Source organism: Bactrocera dorsalis, chromosome 3, assembly GCF_023373825.1.
Source record: "Bactrocera dorsalis isolate Fly_Bdor chromosome 3, ASM2337382v1, whole genome shotgun sequence".
Classification (NCBI taxonomy): domain Eukaryota; kingdom Metazoa; phylum Arthropoda; class Insecta; order Diptera; family Tephritidae; genus Bactrocera; species Bactrocera dorsalis.
In genome coordinates, this window is record NC_064305.1 from 63,006,171 (window position 1) to 63,026,239 (window position 20,069).

A 20,069-nucleotide genomic window follows, 5' to 3' on the forward strand; every position below is an offset into this window, starting at 1 on the left:
CGCTTGGCTATTACTAAGTATAATTTCTTTCCCCTAATAGTTCCTCTTTTGAATCATTTCGTCACATCTGTCAATGACATAAACCTCAGCTTGAAAAATGCTTGAAAACCTGGCAGTTTGGTACGTGGTCCACTATACCCGTCTCAATTCCACCTACCTTCTAGCTTTTTCGGACCGTCTGTATATTACCCCAATGTGCTACTATTCTTCTTAAATGGATAATATATATTAGGCTATATTACTAAGTTTGCAATTTTATGACATTTTGTGGGTTGGTAAATCATATTACCTAGACGACCAATTGAGAGGCATGTCACATGATTCCATCATTAAGGGTGATGGTGACCTAGAAGAAGAGCGATAGGTCTATTGCATATCTCATTGAAACCATAGAGAATCTATTGGTTAGAGATACTGAAAATGTGCTTGAACTCCATCTTCACTCCAAAACAAAGGATATATCAAACCAAGCGAATCCCGTAAAACAGTCCGTTCAGTATGTTTTTTTATGCTAGGGAACCTGAAGAGTAGTTTTATGTTTGTTCGTACTCCAAATATTTTTGTTTTGAAAGATCAAACCTTAGTTTTCCACCATGTAACCTTAAGGAACTCAATAGGGTAGTGCTATGTTATCAAAGAGTTGGAAAAGTCAAACAAACAAAATTGTCAATATTAACGTAAAAATATTTTTTTCAAAACCGTGGTGGAGAACTTTCATTTTCTGAACTTTTTCTCGTCCTCTTTAGTACACTTAAACTGTCAATACATACTATTTTATTTTATTAAAGATTTTTGCAACCAAAGGTGGTTTTATTAGGTGGTTTTGTGTTCAATAGTGGAACTCGTATCTATAACAAACAAGAGAGTATCTCAGACTCCAGTTTTTTTCCCAGATGCGTTAGAATGCTAACAGAGAATATATCTTTGCCAACCTTCATTTCTTTGTTAGTCTAGAAAAATTTCTTTAAATATTTTTTTTTAATCTCACTGAATATATATTAAACAGTCGTTCGGTTAATATAAAATTGTGCACAAACCGCTTTCAAAAACATTTTCATTGAGTTAAAATTTTTGGAGAATTTCCAACACCCGCACAAACTCTTTAAACATTGTGTGTCACATGACCCATGAAAATAATTGAGTCCTGATGTTTAACTGCAAATACGAAAGGATGATCCACTTCCAAAGCTTTCGGGCGTGAGAAAGTCAAAAAGCTCTTTATACCTAAAAGATAATATATATTAGAAAAACAAGTTTTATATATGAAAGAAAGTAACTACCTCCGGATTCCAATGAAGGTACTGAACCGTCCTCGGTAACTTCCACATATGCTTTGTGGCTAGCGCTATTGATATAGTGGCTGACGAACATGCGATACATGTGACCGAAATCGCCTTGACGGGTAAACATAGTCGTGACACCGAGCTGGCGGGATAAGCATTATTTAGATAATGGTACATAAGTTAAATATCTTTTGAAAATCGAAAACTTACCTTACGGAATGGTTCCTCCAGACTGACACCAAATTCAAAACCGAATTTAGGTAGACGCAACTCAATCTTTTGCGAACTCAAGCGACTATCCACAAGTCCGACCAAATTCTTGCCCACCAAACGTTGCACAAGATTAGACAAACCGTTCATTTGGTTCGGCAATAACACAAGCATTGAGTACTCAATATTTTGATAGGGTAGTTCGATCACTTTTGCATCCAATTCATTTACTTCAGCATAACGGAAATTATTTACCGTCCACATCATATCCACATTTACTGACTTCCGACCACCGGATGAAAATTCACGACGTGCTGTCTTATCAGCTTTGAAGGCATTCAACCAGGGTGCACTATAGGCTATACCATTGACCATCACACCTTCCGTTAGATCATTTAACAATTGCGGTTGTAGTATATTCGTCACTTTATTCAAGGTTTTCTCTTGTACTTCTTTGCTAATGCGATCGGCGGTGCGTTTATTGTAGGGCGGATGAAAATCGGCTGTTTCGAGATCCGAGTCGAAACTACGACGTGCCACATCGCGGAAATTAGCCTTGAATTCCAGATTCTCACTTATGTATATCTTGTTGAATAAACGTAAATTGTTGCTGCGTGTAAAAGCTGTTTGATAAGCGCTAAAACGACGCACCACATCATCGGAATTGGCGGAACCGAGCCGTATGCCCGCTTGTATTTCATTTGCGGTGCGTCCTTTGGCGCCGTAGAAGGCCAAGGCCATGGCGGTTTGTATGGCTGCAGGGGAGATCACTACATTCTCACCTAAATGATTCGAAGCGACAGCCTGATAGATATCGGCAGCGAAGAGATTGCGTTCAGTAGCTTCACTTTGAGTGTCCAAAGTGGCGGCATGAGCTACCAGGCAACCACTCAGCGCGACTAATGCGGCCAAAACTAGATAGATGATAATAATTTACCTTGAGTATTTGAATTGATTTTAATCATCTTATTTTTTTTCCCACTTACATAATAGTGATTTCATGCTGTGCGCGGTACGTGTATTCAATTAAGACTCGATTGTAACGATTAGCGACGCTTAGGATCCGAACTGTTGTTACGCTAAATTACGACTAAGCGCTTGGTACAAATCTCGAACTTCTCGCGGCACTGACGCATATATTTAATTCGTCAAAGAATTAGACTAGCGGCAGCTGATTAAGTAGTATGAGAAAACTCCTACACTGGGAAAAAATATGTACATATATGACTGATTTTATAAATTAGCATTTTATATATTTTTAGATTCATAATCCGAAACTACTAACTACCTAAGGATAAAAATTTGTTATATTGGAGAAATTTTATGGTCTAATATGAAGTTTAGACAAGAAAACACGTTAGCTTCGGTTGCATCGAAACTATTGTATAAGACCATTCAAATATTATATAATATGCAAAATATTCCATGCAAAAGCTTGGTTTTGATCCATAAGCTCAATCTGAACAATATGTTCTGAGTCTATGATAATGTTTTGGATAACAATTCATTCGAAAGTTTGTACAGATATCTTGCCATTAAATAAAGCTTTCATACAAGAAGCGGAATTTTATCTGCCAGTTTGCAGGACAGCTGAATGCTATAGTGATCCAATCTTAATAATTTCTTCAGAGATTGTAGCGCTGCTTAGGATAATAATCTGTGCCAAATCTTGTGAAGATGCCTTGTAAAAAAGTTTTCCAGACAAGAACTGGAGTTTGCTCGTTCCGTTCGTATGACAGCTATATATTTTAGTTGTCCGATCTAAACAATTTCTTCGAAGATTACGTTATGGTCTTAGATAATAATCCATGTTAAATATCGTTAAGATATCTCATCAAATAAAAGAGTTTTTCATACAAGTGCTTGAGTTTAATCGGTCAGTTCGTATGGCAGCTACATATATGCCAAATTGTCCAATATCCGAGAATCCGACAAATAAGCTTCTTGTAGAGAATAGGACGTGTTCGAAAATTCAGATCGTTATCTATAACTGGAACCGAGTTTGAGCAAAGAGCAATGAATATTCACTCTACTCACTTCAAGAACTCTTCAAGTATGTAATTATTCTGCATGTTGGTCAAATTTTCTTCTTTAGAGTGCCAATATTTCTGTTCTAAGAAAATTCAATAATAAATGACATAAATTTCAAACTTTATACCTTGTTTTGGCCCATTTTCTTTCAGTCTCATATGAAATGTTTCAAATTGTGTGAGTTTGGCAATGACAGGTCTTTTCTTGGGAAGCTTCAAAAGAAAGTCGTTAGATATCTTAAAAAAATTCTTCCGAAAATCCTGTTTTTGGGCATTTTAATCTCCGTAGGACTAAAGGTACAGTGAAACTATGTATTACCCTTCTGAGCGTTGTTATCATTAGCTAGATTTTAAGTAAGAATGACTGGTCGGGTGAGTGTTTTTTAAGTTAGAAAATATTTACTGGACTGAGATTTGAGATTAACAGAATGGGGCGCTATAATATTTGTCCTTTGGAATGCATGGATATCTGTTATCAAGCGCAACCACCTGTAAAATTGTTGGTCCTTATCGGAAGATAAAATCAAAATTGGACGCTAAGGCATTGGGGAACTATACATTTGATTGAAATGTGATTAGAGATTCTATATTATCACTTCTCTATACTTTTCAAAAGAATATGTAGATTTATGAGGAACACTTGACTATATAAAATTCTTATGAAATGTAAATAAAAATTTTTTCAAGTGTAACCACTTTCTACCGAGCTCACAGTTGTCTATTTACGAAACTAATTAACAACTTCGACTAAGTGGTTGAGAAAAGCTGAAAAGCGAACTCAAGTACCTTCGTATATACATATATATATTTTATACATACTTATATGCAATATAATTATTTATATACATACATACACATGCGTGTGTGTGTATATGTTTTTGTGTAGTTTGTTTATGATTTGTGCAATTTTCGCTTACGAAGAGCAAAACAAATTAACAAATAGAGCTTATCAGTAAACAAATGAGCATATTTAAAAACATACACATACACGCACATAAATGTAAATTTGTTTATTCTTGTATGTCACTGAACAAATTTTGTATAAATCAGCCTCTAAATTTATTTCGCTGCATATCAATGAGTAACTTTTTGACCCGAATTTTTTTCTTATTCATCAGCTGATAAAGAACTTCGTTAACCAAGCATACAATTGATATGGTTTGTCGTAAATATAAGTATGTGCGAAGCTTGATTAGTGCCGAAAATTATGCTTTAAAGGCAAAGACTTCTTCAAAATAATTTGCAGATGTTTTTAAAGAATCAATAAAACAAAACTACATAAATCTTATTTTCATTTGTAACTAATTTTAAAGTAGTAATCTTCGGTACGGCTCTCTATGCTTGAGCTTTGCTCTCTTATTAAGAATGTTTATATTGAAAGACGACAAAAACCTGTACACCTGAATACTTCCGTTATAAGTAATTTATGCCAATTGTGTGTTCGATTAGAAACTTACTGAGTTTCACTAGATGGGACACAGCTGATACTTCTTTGAAGACAAATAATTGCTTGCTGTTCCCTCTCCAGTATGCCTGTCTAATTGATTTATACCAGTTGATTGTTCGATTCGCTGCTATCCAACACATTTGGTTTAATCCTTTGATAAATATTATGCAGGGATATTAAGTTTCGACAGTATACTTTATACATTAATTATTCAATTAACCAATTGCAATTGATTTTAAAAGCAAAGGTTAAAAAAAAGGTACTAAACTAGCTTTTTAGTTTCATTAAGTTGACTCTCTCATTGCACAAAAAATACATACGGAAAACGATAAATGATACTAACTACAAATACCGTCCGATAATGCATATGGGAGAGAGTTAACCACTTTAAAAATATAGGGAAAGAATTTTACATTCTTTATTCAACGAAAGGCTGAAAGGGGTAGGTACCAATTCTGATCATTTAAACCATATCATGATTAAGAAAACTTTGAAATATCATACATTATATTGACCGACGTAAGCGGCTGAAAGTCAGTTGAAAAGTCGGAAGTTATAATATAGGGTGTATTTGGGTCAGGAAAAGGCGGGACCGATTACGTTATCTTGTGGTGTTACTTAAGTAAATAGTGATCCATTTCGAGGTTCAAGAGATTGTCCGCATAGACTTTAGACATATCCACACAGGAAAAAGTATAACGGTGGTATGGTATGGTATGGTGATCAATTGATCGGTCCAAACCCTGAAATTATCTGCTCACTGAAGTGTTCTCTCAGTAAATCCATTGATTGATGTGACGTGTGGAAAGTGGCGCCGTCTTGTTGATACCAAATATCGCTAAGATCACGACTTTGGCATAAAATAGTCGGTTATTATGGAGCGATTGATGGCTACTTTCTCACCGGCATCAGTTTTAAAAAAATATGGACCGATGATTCCACCGGAAAGTTCGGAACTAGTTGGATAGCTTTCTGTTTAAGATTTCGACGTAAAATGCGCCAATTCGTTCCATACATCAGTTCGAGATGCTGCGATATATGGAGGCTAGAGGTAGTATTGACCCGATTTCATCTATTTTAGGCATAAGAAAAACTGTTAACATAGATTTTAATTTCCTGAAGGTATCTCACACATTGGCCGATATTTACGGCATAACGGCACCTGGAAGTTCGAAAAAAAAGCTAGCTATAAGCATTGGTATACTTTATAGGCACTATTAGTGTGAATTGGTGCTTATTTCGTATCGCCTAGGGTACAGAATTTAATGTTTTTAACGCATATGCCTGTTGAGTTATTGTATTTAAAGTATAATATAGCGGTCCGATTTCACTCATTTTCACACTGGCGAAGTTGTGCCGGAAAGATTTGTTCTGAGAAACTATGGTTAAATAGGGCCACGCCCTCTCTAATGCGATTCGATGCAACAATTAAAAAATTAGTACCTTATGCGGATATTTAGTTATGACACTACATATGTAGGTTTTCGAACTGTGGCGTTTTGTAGGCGCGACAATTGTCCGATCTCATTGTTCATCGGCAATACAAGGTTTCATTAATAAATTTTAAATTTTTACTCAAGCTAAAACTTGAACCGATGGACGAACGGACAGGTAGTCACGTAGATTTTACGTCGTCTGGTCATTCTTACAATAAGTTACATTATATCTGTGGTATCTCGATTAGTTTTAGGTGATACATTCAACCGTTTGTGGCAATATGTTGCCAGACTATAAAATTTAAAAAGATAATATTTTTTTTTAATCACTGTAATAACCCAACTATGGAATGTATGTATGTAAAAGTTGAAAATCTTGCTTATGGTAAACAAATGTGTGAGCAAAATCATAATTTCCAAGAAATTGTTTATGCATGTTTCGTTTCTAATGAATTGTCTATAATATATAGCATATACACATAAATTCTATTCAGAGAGATAATTGCGGAAACTTATTGTTAATGAATTTGTTAGAAGCTCATTTTAAATACTTTAGCGTTTAGCTTGCATTCGCAAACAAGTTCTCTCACCTAACAGCAAATGCAATATATTGCGCTCTTTTCGCAACCCTTGTAGGAAAAATGGTGACATCTTCTATGAATATCAAAAGTAGTGGTTCAATTTTAATTTACCATCCTTTTTTTAATTTTTTTCATTTTCTTTTATGCTCTTAACTTTAATTCTTATTTCATATTTAAATGGCAGAGAATGTATTAAATAAACTCATTCGCAAAGTAAGAGTGAAGAACGTACTCCTCTCTAAACATTGAGCTTTAGATACATCAAGCAAATTATTAGTTTAATTTGAAAGAAATTAAAAGAATTGGATTGAGAGTAAATTATAATTGCAATTCGAAAACATCTCGGCAATTTTCAAAGACTTTTTAACAAAGATCTATTTCAAAACAATATTATTCAAAATATTTTTTAATTAGGTTATTTTGCAAGTCAAATACAATTAATTTTACTTTGACAAAGATTAAGTATATTGAAAAATTCTATCAGTGAATTTCCTACAAGGCACCTGTCGCCATAAGAGTATTGCACTTACAATGTGATATTCTTAGCCCATTGCACATTCGTGCAGAGAGTATTGATCGGTTAAAGAGTGAAAATTATTAATATGAAGAGCAAAATATCGATGTGCAATATTTAAGTGCGCACATTTGTATTTATCTTGTCCATTCCATCACTGTAATCTAAGCTAGCGGTTTATTAAGTTTATTTCTTTGAGACGTGCAGTGTAAGTTTGGTGCTGGTCCATAAAGCTACTCCGAGATGGAAACACAAATACATGTGACAGAGAGTACGTACACGGATTTGGAGGAAGAAAAAAGGCGGCTTCAAAATGCCGCTAAAGAACCAGCCCCCACAACAGGTTTCGTAGGGTCAATGGGACCGTCTGTAATTGAAGCGCCTGCGGACGATTGTTGCTTATTTCTGTGTTGTTTTGAATGGTGTTTTAGCGGTGATATCTGTTCTGCTATCTATTCTGGCAATGATGATGCAGATTGTTGTGGCTCTTGCTTTGATTAAAATAACAACAATGTATTTTTATATACTTAATTCATATTTTTTATATTTGTATTGAAATAAAGTTTTTTAATAAACCGAAAATGCATTTTTGTTTAATTCCTATTCATAGTTATTTTTAAGTCTCCGACAGCCAAACCAGTTCGGTACAATATGTATTTTTCGGGTTCGCTACTTGAAGTCACATTATTTCCTACTGACCCGGTGGCTTGTTGAACCGGACAATACAATTTGTCTGAAACTGAGTCATCTCGAGAGTCAAAATTTTTACACTTTTGAAGCTTTATTTTACCCCGTTTTCCCCTACTTCTTTTCCACGATGTTATCTCGTAAAATGTTATAGATTCTCTCCAAACTTCTTTCAATCAATAGACATTCTTCGGCACATTTTGCAAAAAAAAAATTATATCACAATTTGAAATAATTTTGCTTTATTCAAACATTTTAACTCAAACATTCACAATGTGTCCAGCCATTAAAACGGCTGTTTCGGATTTTATTAAGAAGTAAAATGGATGATTCACAACTAGCTGCATGGGGCGTTTAAAAAATCCACTGAGTGCTAGAGAATAAAGATAATAAAAGTCAGCGAACAGTGTTCTCTTTTTATTCCAAAAGTTAAACTTACAAAATTCATCCTCGGCAGAAGCACCGCCGTCTTCATCCACACGCCAGACCGCTTTATGTGGCACATTCGTCACAGCTGGTGAGCGCGTATTGAAAAACGAGGAGAACATGTGCGTGAATTTTGTCTCACCATCGAAAATGCGTGCAAAGCCCAACTGAAACATGCAATTAATTTATCCATTTATTAATATATGAGCACAAAAACAACATATTATGCAACAAACCGCGCCCAAGGCGCCCTTGAGGTCCACATTATATTCGGCACGGAATTTCGGCGACGTCAAGACGATTTTTTGTTCGCTCAATTGCTCCTCAAGTTTGGTGAGATCTTCGTGTAACAGTTGCTCTTCGAGCTTTATCAGCCCATCCACTTGGTTGGGCACTAGCAGCCACAATTTGAGTGTCTGATTCGCGTATGGCAATTCAACTAGCTTGGCATCCAAATGCGTCAATTCGGCATAGCGGAATTTATGCGTCACAAACATGCTATCCACTAATTTATGATTCTTGCGATCAGTGAAAAAATTCAATTTCTCCGTCTCTTTCACATTGAAGCCTACCGCCCATGGTGCGTGAAATACCGCCGCGGAGGCCAAAACAAAGCGATCACGCAAATCGGCCAATTTCGGGTCAAGAACCTCACCGCAACTATAGTTGGATTGCTGCAAGAACCAATAGTTCAGCTCATCAATGCTTTTACGTTTGAAATCGACCATTTGTGTAGGTGTTTCAAAATGTTTAGACATTTCCAAGAACTCATTCTGAAATTTGAATAGCACATGTTCCTGCACATAGATGGCGCTCAGCAGATGCGCTTTGTTTTGAGCTTGCGTCTTCATCGAACTCAATAGCAGTGACATATTCAGTGTGGCAGTTTGTTTGCGCTCCGTTTGTGGCAAATGTAAGGCGGCGCGTAGTGCTGCAGCCTCTTGTTCGTTGGTGCCATAGGAAAGTAGCGTGAGTAGAGCTTGTATGAGCACTGGCGAAAGGAGCACATTCTGCGCCGGTGATTGCAGGCCAAGCGCTGTGCTCAGTGTCAAGGCAAAACGATCGCTGGCGAGCTTCGCAGTGAGCGCCGGTGCGTTGGCGCTGATCGTCTGGAGCACGAAAATGCGACTGAGCGCAACGAAAACTGATGGCAAGCGTGATAAGCGAAGGAAAGTTAGTAGTTTTTAGTTTATTTTTATATTGTATACTTATGTATACTTTGTTCTAAAGTCCAGCATTAACTTTTGATTGCCTTTATGATTTAGTTTAATACGAGAAAATAAGAAGAAAAAATGTGTTTCATCTTTTATAAGTTAATAAATTTGCTTCTAGTTTTTTAGGACAAGTTTTACGGTATGAAACTCGATTTCTTTTGCATGGCCACCACGTGCACGCTCACAGAAGTCCCGACGCCTAACCCAATTATCGACGGTTTTCAGACAGAAATCGGTCGATATTTCTGCAATTTCACGTTCGATATTCGTACGAAGTTCTTCAATCGTCGCTGGATTGTTGGCATAGTCTATAGACTTGAAGTAGCCCCACAGAAAATACTCTGACTGGTCCATTTCGTGAGATGACACGTTTACCAAACTTGGTTTTCAATAAATCGATTGAGACATTCGCTGTCTAGCTTGTGGCGCCGTCCTGTCAGAATCACATATTGTCCAAGTCCATATCATCCAATTCGGCCAAAAAATATTTGGTTATCTTTGAACGGTAGTGATTCCCAATCACAGTAAAATGCCGGTATTGATCAACACGAAAGAAGTACGGCCCAATGACGCCGCCGGCCCATAAACCACACCAAACCGTAACTTGTAATGGTGACTCATGGAGGACGTGTGGATTGCCAAGCCAGAAATGAGCCACATCGCTGAAAATGATTTTTCGATTAAAATCTGGATCAATTTCAAGTTGTTGCTCAGCCCAGTGCACGAACATATGACGATTAAGATGGCGAAGCGGCTTCAGTTCTTGCGTCAGTTTGCGCTCTTAAAGTTGAGGCCACTGTTTCTGAATTTCGGTAGTAAATTTTAGTAATTTCGACTCCTTGTTAGATCGTATTTCTTTCAGTGATGAAATGGCAAACCTTTCTTAAGAGAAATGTCCAAAGAGCGGGGAAAAATATGGCGTCGTTTGCTGTCCCTATCGATCTACTCTTGTTGCGCCCCTATTGAAAACACCAAATAACTAGAAGAGGGCTTTGCTGATAACACCTTCCTTCATGTTTTCTATATTTTATTTTCTTTTCTTGCAATGGTGGATAAGAGACAAACACTTGGTGAGTTTCTTGCGATTTCGATCTTTTTTATGCGCTTTTTGCTTAAGTTTTTGATCTTACTCGAACCGAACTAAAAAGTAGCTCAGTTAAGACCCATTCGATGTTCAGCAGTCGATAAACACAGCCGTTGAAAGGGCTTTCTCAAATTAGCGCCAGGAGCCTTTTGTTGGGGCTCTCAGCGTTGGCTCTTTAATAGAAAGTGACTTTTTAGCCTTACAGTATGTTTTCTGAAACCCAAGGTAAGGTTCAGAAAGATATTAGATATTAAAATAAGATCGGCAATTTGCTTCCACAATAGACCGATTATATAGAATAAACTGATATTTATATTTAGATGACGACTGTCAATTCCACCACATCCTACCAGAAAAATTTAGCTGAATACAACAAAAATTATTCCAAAAATGTATATTTTTATTTGTATACAAATTTTTCTTCACCACTGTAACAAAAATTAGTGTGCTTCAGAACTGCTCTCAGTTTTTTTGCTCTTTCACAAAGTTTGCTTATCATGGTATGAAATGAAAAATATTAATTTGTAGGTTTGTTGATATAAAAACTTTTATTGAAAGCTCTTGAAAGCTTATAATTACTGCACATCATACGTGCATACATATTTCGATGAGTATTTTGTTTTAAAAGTATGCCCGCTTCTTATTCTTCTCTTTATTTTGCGATTCTCTTGTGCAGTTTTTTCTATATTTGTTCAAAATGTTCTCTTTAAAGTTCTTTAGAGAATGTATAAATTATTAATTACGAGTAAAAGTATTGTAAGTCTTATTTTATTATATTTTAACGACATGTCCAATGAAGAAGACAGCTTGCGGACTGCGAATGGCGAACATGAACGGATGATCGGCTGTGAAGCGAATGATGCGGTTGGGCAGTGAGAGCGGCACTAGCTTGATAACTGCAATGCGAGGAGAGTGCGAAGTTAAAATTAAATGAATTTATTTATTTCATACAGCTGTTTTTTTTATAAAATTATAATAATTTTGTTTAATATAAATTACTTACATGATGCTGCAGCCGCTTCTGAGCCTGCCTCATTGACATCGAGGTAGGCCTTGTGATGTACTTGCGACACACTAACTGTTTGTGGATAGAAGAAATTTTTCAAATCAGCGCGTTCGCTGAAAAGATCTGTAATTCCAAGCTGTAATGTAAAAGAGGAAAAGAAATTTAACAGACGATTCTAAAGAAATGTTCTTAAATTTAATAATGGTTCAAATAATCTTTGTCAATATTTTGAGACTAAATGGCGTGTATGACAAAAACGCAGACGCCTCAAAAATGGTGTAAGTTTGAGACTTATTGGCCTAGAGGACTTAAAAACTCTGATGCCTTTACTAAGACTTTTCCTTTCAAATATTTCAGACAAAGTCAGGAGGTATTAAAGGGTTATAGAGTTGTCATAGCATGAGAAGCTTAAACTAGCTTAAGAAGCTTAAACTTAACTTTTCTTAAACTTTCTGTGCCCACATTGAACGAACGAAAGTAAGTGCTCGAAACCTCTGAAACCATCATGCCCCTTTTACATCAGAAGAGTGACGAGAAAACATACACCTTTTTCAACTCTTCATTACGTGGTTATGACAGATCCGAAAGTATTTTTCTAGAACAGAAAAGTTTCTCTTAAAAACCCAAGTAATCGGTTTGTAATGAACTGGAAATTTTTAAACAAATACTAGGTTCCAATGGCAACCAGATAAGGAAATTTTTTAATTTTTGTTTGGACATAGTTTTAGTCCCACTTATGCTAATCAAGATGATAAGATCAAGCAATTGATACGTTAGGACCCCGTTCAAGAGAACAGAGTTGCCAATAACGACGGTTCGATGAGCCAATCTGGAGTGTTTATAACGTATCAGCAGAAACCAGACACTCGCGGTTTCAAATACTCTTTGCCGCTCACAATTTTATAACTGAGAAACTGTGCTGAATTGACAACCTGAAACTCAAAGTTTCGGTATTTAACATTTGTACGTTGTCGATACTACTTTTGATTTACTAGAATATACGTACTTAACTAATGATTTTTTTTGAAAAATAAATAAATCAAAATTTTAATCGCAACTCACCTTAGTTAAAGGAGCTTTCATATTTACGTCGTAGCTAATGCGAAATTTGGGTATTCTTATCGTCACTGTCTCCATAAGCATGCGCTTCGACAAACTATTCAAGTCGACGTCATGCAAACGCTGCTCCATCTCTGCCAAGCCGTCAAGCTTGTTCGGCAGCAAGATCATCATTGTTAGCTGCGAATTTGCATATTTCAACTCCACACCGGTTGCATCCAATTCCGGAAATTCACCATAAGCGTATGTGTCATCACCGTACATCATATCGACCGGCACTGTACGCGCCGGTGTCACATAGAAATTCTGTCGCTCGGTGTCACGCGTAGAGAACTCTTTCGCCCATTTGGCCTTGAAGTAGATGGCATTAATGAGCATCGCCTGCGTTTGCGCATCCAATTGTGCTGGTGTAACGAGTTCGCGTATAATATTTTGCGTTTTCTGTGCAACCCAATTGTTAATAGCCGACGCTGCAACATTCGGCGAACGGAAGTCGATCGCCTCGATGGCGCTGTCAAAATTTCGTGCACGTTGCTCTACGTTCGGCTGCAGCGTCAGGTGTCGGCTATGATACATTTTATTTGCCATCACTAGCTGTGCACTGCCGGCATAAAGTTGAGTCTGCAAAAGATTATAGAACAGTTTATCCGTGTCCTCTCTATTCGCAGGCAGTCCGAGTGCATTCTGCAGCTGATTATAGGTCTCCCCACCGGCACCAATAGAAACGAAGGCCAACAACAATTGCAGTGAAATGGGCGAGTAAATGACGTTGTATTGTGACGCTGGTCCGGCGATTACACGGAAAAGATTCGCATTGAATTTGTTGGGCGCGTATGTGTTCCGACGATTGGGGGCGATGACACCAGCCGGTTGACGTTTCGAGCTGTCCCAAACGGGATTCCGTTCAGACACTGTGGCGTGCGGTGAATATGCTTGCTGAAGTGGATAATTTGGTTTAGCTGGTGCTGGAAACCGTACATTGATCCCTGCTGGGTGCTGGACAGTAGGTGATGTTGTTGGTCTTATGTTAAAATGCGGCAATAAAATCCCGTTGGTATAGGAGGTTGTCGTCAATGATATCCTTGTCAAGTAAGCGGGTGTGCTTTGCTGCTCTCTGCGTGCTGCATACTCAGCTTCTTGTGCCTCATATTGTTTCTTATATTGTGCTTGTTGTTGCTGTTGGTAATAGGATTGCGATTGTGCGGCCGCAGTAGCGATCAATAAGGCAACTGAAAATGTGGACGGACATTTTTTTTTAATTTAAAAGTATATATAATATTATAAATAAGTAAATGTATATTCTGAATATTATTCCAAGTAACAGCTTTATGATAAAAAATCACAATTCGCCGACGTGCCGTTATATTTACTCATAGTTTTTGCTGTGGCAAAAGTCGCGGTTTCAGTTATAGCGTCATCAAATATGCGATAATTAGCAGCTGCAATGTTCGACATGCAATACTATTTGCGAGTAATGATCTTTCAAGAACGCTCATCGAGCAAATATTTACGATAAGCTGTTTATTCTCGCTCATTCTCTCCCAAAGTATGAATATCATTAGCTTGAGAGAAATTTTCAAAATAATCAGGGGAATTTAAAGATTATTTTTTCTTAGATCAGCTATGGCTGGGAATTTTCGCATAAACCGACCTCATCAGAGCGAGCCAATACAAAGCATGCCAAAAGGCACCCGCTTTTGTTTCACAGATCCGGTGAATCTTTTCGTATCAATAGTAAAAGTATATTTGGAAGCCCGTTATTTTATGGAGTAGAGACCACCAGATTCTAAAGTGAGTCAAACAATGCAAAGCACCAAGAAATGTTAGATGAAATGTGATTAAGTTCTCACGATGTTTGTAACACCGAAAGGGAAACGTTGAAGGACCTATGAAGTTTATAGGGTATATACTATAAATGATGAATCATTTTAGTCATGTCTGAGTTTTTGAGATATCAATCAAATTTTGTATGCGTCTTTTTCTCTCCAAGAAGCTGCTTATTTATCGGAACCGCGTATATCGGCCAACTATAACATATAGCTGCCATGCGAACTGAGTGATCAAACTTAAGTTCTTGAATGAAAAACTCTTTTATTTGGCAAAATATCTTTATGATATTTAGCAGAGATTATTATCTAAGGCAGTAATGTAATCAACAAAGAAATTGTTAAGATCGGATCACTATAGCATATAGCTGTCATACAAACTGACCGATCAAACTCAAATTCTTGTATGGAAATTTTTTTTATATGACAAGCTATCTTCACGAGATTTCGCACAGATTATTACCCAAAGCATCGCTATAATCTCTGAAGAAATTGTTAAGATCGGATAACTATAGCATATAGCTGCCATACAAAGTGGTAGAAAAAAATTCAGTTCTTGTATGCAAACTTTTTTTATTGACGAGATATCTTCACAAAATTTGGCATGGATTTTTATCCGAAACAATACTATATTCTATGAGCATATTGTTCAGATCGGTCGACTATAGCATATAGCTGCCATACAAACTGGGCGTTCAAAATCAAGTTCTTGTATGGAATTTTGCTTATTTTTGATTGGGTTAGCTAACGTTTTCTTGTTATTTTCCGCCATCTTAGATAGCAAATTTATAAAATTTGCATTGTAGACAGCTCCAGAATTCCACAGTTTCTAAGATTTGACATTTTGTGTGTGTGGTGCCGCTCAAGTTTAAACCTTCTATGCGGCACTTTTGTATTTTCGTTTATTAGAATATTTGGTGATTTACATTACAACTTCATGTAGCAACACTGAAGAATGCGTTTTTGCCATTTTATATTTCCGTATAATTTATCGCAGCGGATTCTGTTATTTCTGCTAAGCCTCACTTTTTAGCCGGCCGTGAATGTGATTACTCACCAAGCACTCAGTTTGAATTTAAAACTAATTAAATGTATCTTATTATGCTTACGTAAAATCCCCTGCATTGCGCACATTGTTCTTGTTGTCTTAACACTCTCGCGATACCGCTGGTCAGTCTTCTAAAAGATAGTCTGTTGCTCTCTACAAACGCGTATTTTCCAGTTTCAGCAAACTGGTCACTTGTTATTCACTGCTGGCTTGCGCTTATAAACGCGTTACCGGTCGGATTGGTACTCGTGCACTTTATCTGTTTGTTGTAGTTATAAAAATCTTATGTGCATCTCTGTTTATACTATATATCACTTGTATATATATATGTACTCATACACATGTAATTTGCACTGTTTTGCCACAATTATTTTGTTATGTGCCGATTTTATTGCATTTTATTTAAACTTGCATATATTTCTTCGTATTATTATTGCTTGTATTCTTATTGTTTCCTTCTATTTATATGATTACCAGTTCTTTGTCGCGAAAAAGTTCTCGAGCGCGCCTTTCAAAAGCCTTTGTCGTTACGGCTGCTATGGCGAAGCAGCACTGATCGCCCGTTTAGCAGCTTCGTAGTATAAATATTTCTTAAATCGCGCTCACAGTTAAAGAGAGTCACGCAGAACGTCGTCAGATTGTACTTGCTCTGTTTGCTTTTTTGGCCGGCAGTCTGTATTCTGCGCTTTCAATATAACATCCCATTTTGTTTTGTTTTTGTAGCAAACACGTTTACTCGTTTCGCCGATTACTCGTAAGCGGTTAAGTTCAACTGTTATCAGAGCCTTTTGGTATACTGATACATGTAATATTTCAGGGTTTTTTCTATGTTTATTCAATGAAATTTCCATTCGATTTTGCAACGAAATTCAATTGTTTTCACTTAAAGTTGTATTAAAATTAAATTTGCAAATGCGGAATTGATAAGGGATTGAGTAAGGTCTGTATACTATATATACGAGAAGATTAATGTTGCAATGCTTTATAATGCTGTAGAAATATAAGGAATTAATGGGAGGTCTCCACATAACATTTAATCAGAGAATTTTATTATGAGTTTGGTATACTCCCAAAATACAAAATTATAGAGCAAAATGTATCAGTTGGGAGAGTAAAATTTTTTATAAGCACATACATATGTACATATTGCAGTTCATGTCTCATATCACGGTATTATTAAAAATTCCGGGAAGCACAAAGACAATCTGAACAATGATTGCGCTATAATAGTATTGTCGTTCTGCATACGAATTTCGTCCAATAGAATTTTAGCTTTCCCCATATTTATGGGTGACAATATTCTCAGAAGGTTCATTCCATGCCATCTTCAAATCTTTAAGTTTCTTCGAATTCCAAAAAGTTTTCTATAATTTCCGTTAGTAAAATCAAACAGCTTTGTGCATAAAAGTCTCCATTATAGGCTATGCAGCAAACTCGAATCCCATCGCATTGAGTCTCCAATCTAAAACTACTAACAGTTCTGAAGTTGAAATGTGATGTGGAATTGTAGAAAATATGATAAGTAAAAACTCAGAATCGTGACAAAGCTGTCAAGTAATGTATAAAGTATATTTTTTAACGTTTTTGAAATGCGCCATTTCGAAGCAAAATACTTTCGGGGATTTTCGTAGAAAATTTTTTTGTCATATTGTTTCTAACCTGGACAAAAATAACTTCCGTTATACTATAAAAAAAAAGAAAAATGGGGAGAACAGGACGTATAAAATTCCAGATCGATATCTCAACAACCAAGGAAAGACGATCATGGCAAAATATACCCAGCTCGTCACATTGATCATGTATACAGGGTTTTCCAATAAAAGTGATATGATTTCTTAAAAAAAAAACTAATCATTAGAGTTTTCATTCAAATGATTTTTATTTTATGCGAAATAATCCAGTTCTGAATACAACACCATTCAGATGGTCTCCATCAGCTTCTTTTCCAGGAAAGAATTCGATGAACCCAATTTTCGAGTACTTTGTCCACGAAATTTAGTCGTTCATGACATTATTGACTTCCCGCAAGAAGTAGTCTAATGGAGTTAAATTACAAATTCTTGGAGGCAATTCAATGACACAAAATTTTTAAATAATCGAATATCCAAACTTCCTCGCAAAAGTTCGGTTGCTGTACGTGCTGTTTGTCACGTAGCCCCGTCTTGTTCGAACCAGATATTGTCGAGATCAACTTCTTCTTCTAATTGCGGTCATTAAACGTTGATTATCATCGATCTAAACCGCTACCCATTGACAGTAACGGTGTCACCAGCTTCATTTCGAAAGAAGCACGGGCCGATGATTCCACCAGATAGGTGAATGTTGTTCCTGAATACATAATTTGAGGATTTCTTCGCAACAGAATCGACAGTTTTGTTTATTTACCGCACTACTCAGATGAAAGCGAGTATCATCAGAGAAGATGATTTTCTAAAAGAAAAAGAAATGGTTTTCAAATTGTTCCAAGGCAAAATCAGCAAATTCACGACGTTTAAGGTGGTCCACTGGCTTCAGTTCTTAAATGGGAACCTTTGGAGAAGCCTAAATGCTTTCTCAAAATCCGCTAAGTTGTGATTTGAGACAGTTCCAATTCTTGAGAGCATTTTGTAATCGACAAATTGTAGTCTTCAGCAACTTTTGCCTGAATGGCAGCAATATTTTCATGGCAGCAATATTTTCATGGTGCGGTTCTTTGCCATTTTGGCACTGGAATGTTATCTAAGGAAAATGTGGGCTCGAAATAGTCAGTCAATAATTCGACGAATAGCGAGCGCAGGTGTACGATTATTATAACCATAAAATGGTAAAAGCGTTTTACAGGGTCCCAGACGTTTCCTACTGGGTGTTACAAATAGCATGGCAAACTACCCTATTCAGGGCATAAAACCAGTATGAGGTCAATTGTTTTCATTTCTGCTAAAGTGAATGAAATATTGATTAATTTGTTTGATTTATTTAATCTCTAAACGAGACGCCGAAATGTTTAATCAAGTTCTGAAGAAAAAGCACTGAAATACTGAAATTCCCACAATCTTTCTTGGAAAATGGAAATAAATTCAGTTTCTCTAGAATTCAACAGATAAGCCTCTAGCTGAGTGAAGATGCCTACATAATTAGATGTTAGGAATTTCCCAACGAATCAATTTCTGCAGATATTATAATTCAATTGTGTAGGAAGCATTCTAGTTAAGTGTTGTTAATGATAATATTTAAGAGTAACAGAAGTGATATTTCTCTTTCTTTGGCATGAACATTAGTGAAGAGTATATATTTTTTCATCTGTAATATTTCTGAACCTCTGAAAGGCTTTAAATGCCAATTTTGTAATAGTTACTTCATCTGATAAGGATTAATCAAAAATTTGGAACATGTGGCAATATTTTTCTTGAAATATTTTCGGTTTTAAGCTATTTAAATGTTAGCAATTACACTCTATGTATATACACCAATATGTAAATTTTCTTTTCATGATAAATTTTTTATTATCTTCTAATTGCCAAATATGTGGCAGCCTTTCTTGGGTTTGATTTCGATGTTTAGATTTTGACTGTTGATGTATATAGATAACTTTTAAATTTATTTTAATATGGATTCATGTTTATTTTAATGCATACTATTTTATTTTAAATAGGTGGCAACGCTTTTAATTTTTTTTTATTCTGGTTTTCTAATTTTCAAAAATTTATTTGAATATGCATTTATATTTATTTAAATGCATAACTTTTTTTTTTAAATAAGTGGCAACGCTATACATTTTTTTTGCAAATTATAATTTTCAAATTTGGTTTTTTAAATTTATTTTAAAATATATAGATACATATTTATTTCAATGCATATAATTTAATTTTAAATAGGTGGCAGCGCTCTTATTTTTTTTTATTTTAAGCTTTTTTAATTAATTAATTTTTTTTTAATGCGAATATGGTAATAATTCGATTATCTCAATAAAATTTAGTTAAAAATTAAAAGTTTTCAAACATGTGGCAATATTTTAAAAGAAGCCTGCAGTTTTTTTCTATACCTTTGTTTTAGTAGTTTTGTGTCTTATTAGTTTTTTTACTGAAAGTTTCCAAACAGCTGGTAACACTCTAATTACAGCTTTATTTGTATAGCTAAAAACTGGACTGCACTGGATATTCTTATTTCGCACGTGACTTTAGCACTATTCACACAATTCACACAAAACGTTTGCCGCCGGGGTTTTCCAATAGGCATATA

The 20,069-nt window shown here is 35.9% G+C and overlaps 1 protein-coding gene across 1 annotated transcript; it reads right to left on the reverse strand.

Annotated features, from left to right (window-relative positions):
• Nucleotides 1-1,092: 1,092 nt before the first annotated feature.
• LOC105224657 (uncharacterized) lies at nt 1,093-16,416 on the reverse strand. The gene is made up of 9 exons (XM_049452723.1): nt 15,913-16,416; nt 12,981-14,206; nt 11,916-12,054; nt 11,692-11,808; nt 8,851-9,758; nt 8,628-8,781; nt 1,494-2,407; nt 1,281-1,425; nt 1,093-1,224 (listed from the first exon to the last, which is right to left on the reverse strand). Exons 1-9 carry the CDS (start codon nt 15,935-15,937, stop codon nt 1,103-1,105), a joined length of 3,750 nt encoding a protein of 1,249 aa, XP_049308680.1. The 5' UTR covers nt 15,938-16,416; the 3' UTR covers nt 1,093-1,102.
• Nucleotides 16,417-20,069: the final 3,653 nt, after the last annotated feature.

Bases quoted from the DNA above. Each gene is read 5' to 3' on its own strand.
- LOC105224657 (XM_049452723.1), bottom strand. From the start codon at position 15,937: ATGTGCGCAATGCAGGGGATTTTAC. The intron at 14,207-15,912 runs GTAAGCATAATA...CCACATTTTCAG, and splicing joins CGCAATGCAGGGGATTTTAC to TTGCCTTATTGATCGCTACT. The intron at 1,225-1,280 runs GTAGTTACTTTC...ATTATCTTTTAG, and splicing joins ACCTTCATTGGAATCCGGAG to GTATAAAGAGCTTTTTGACT.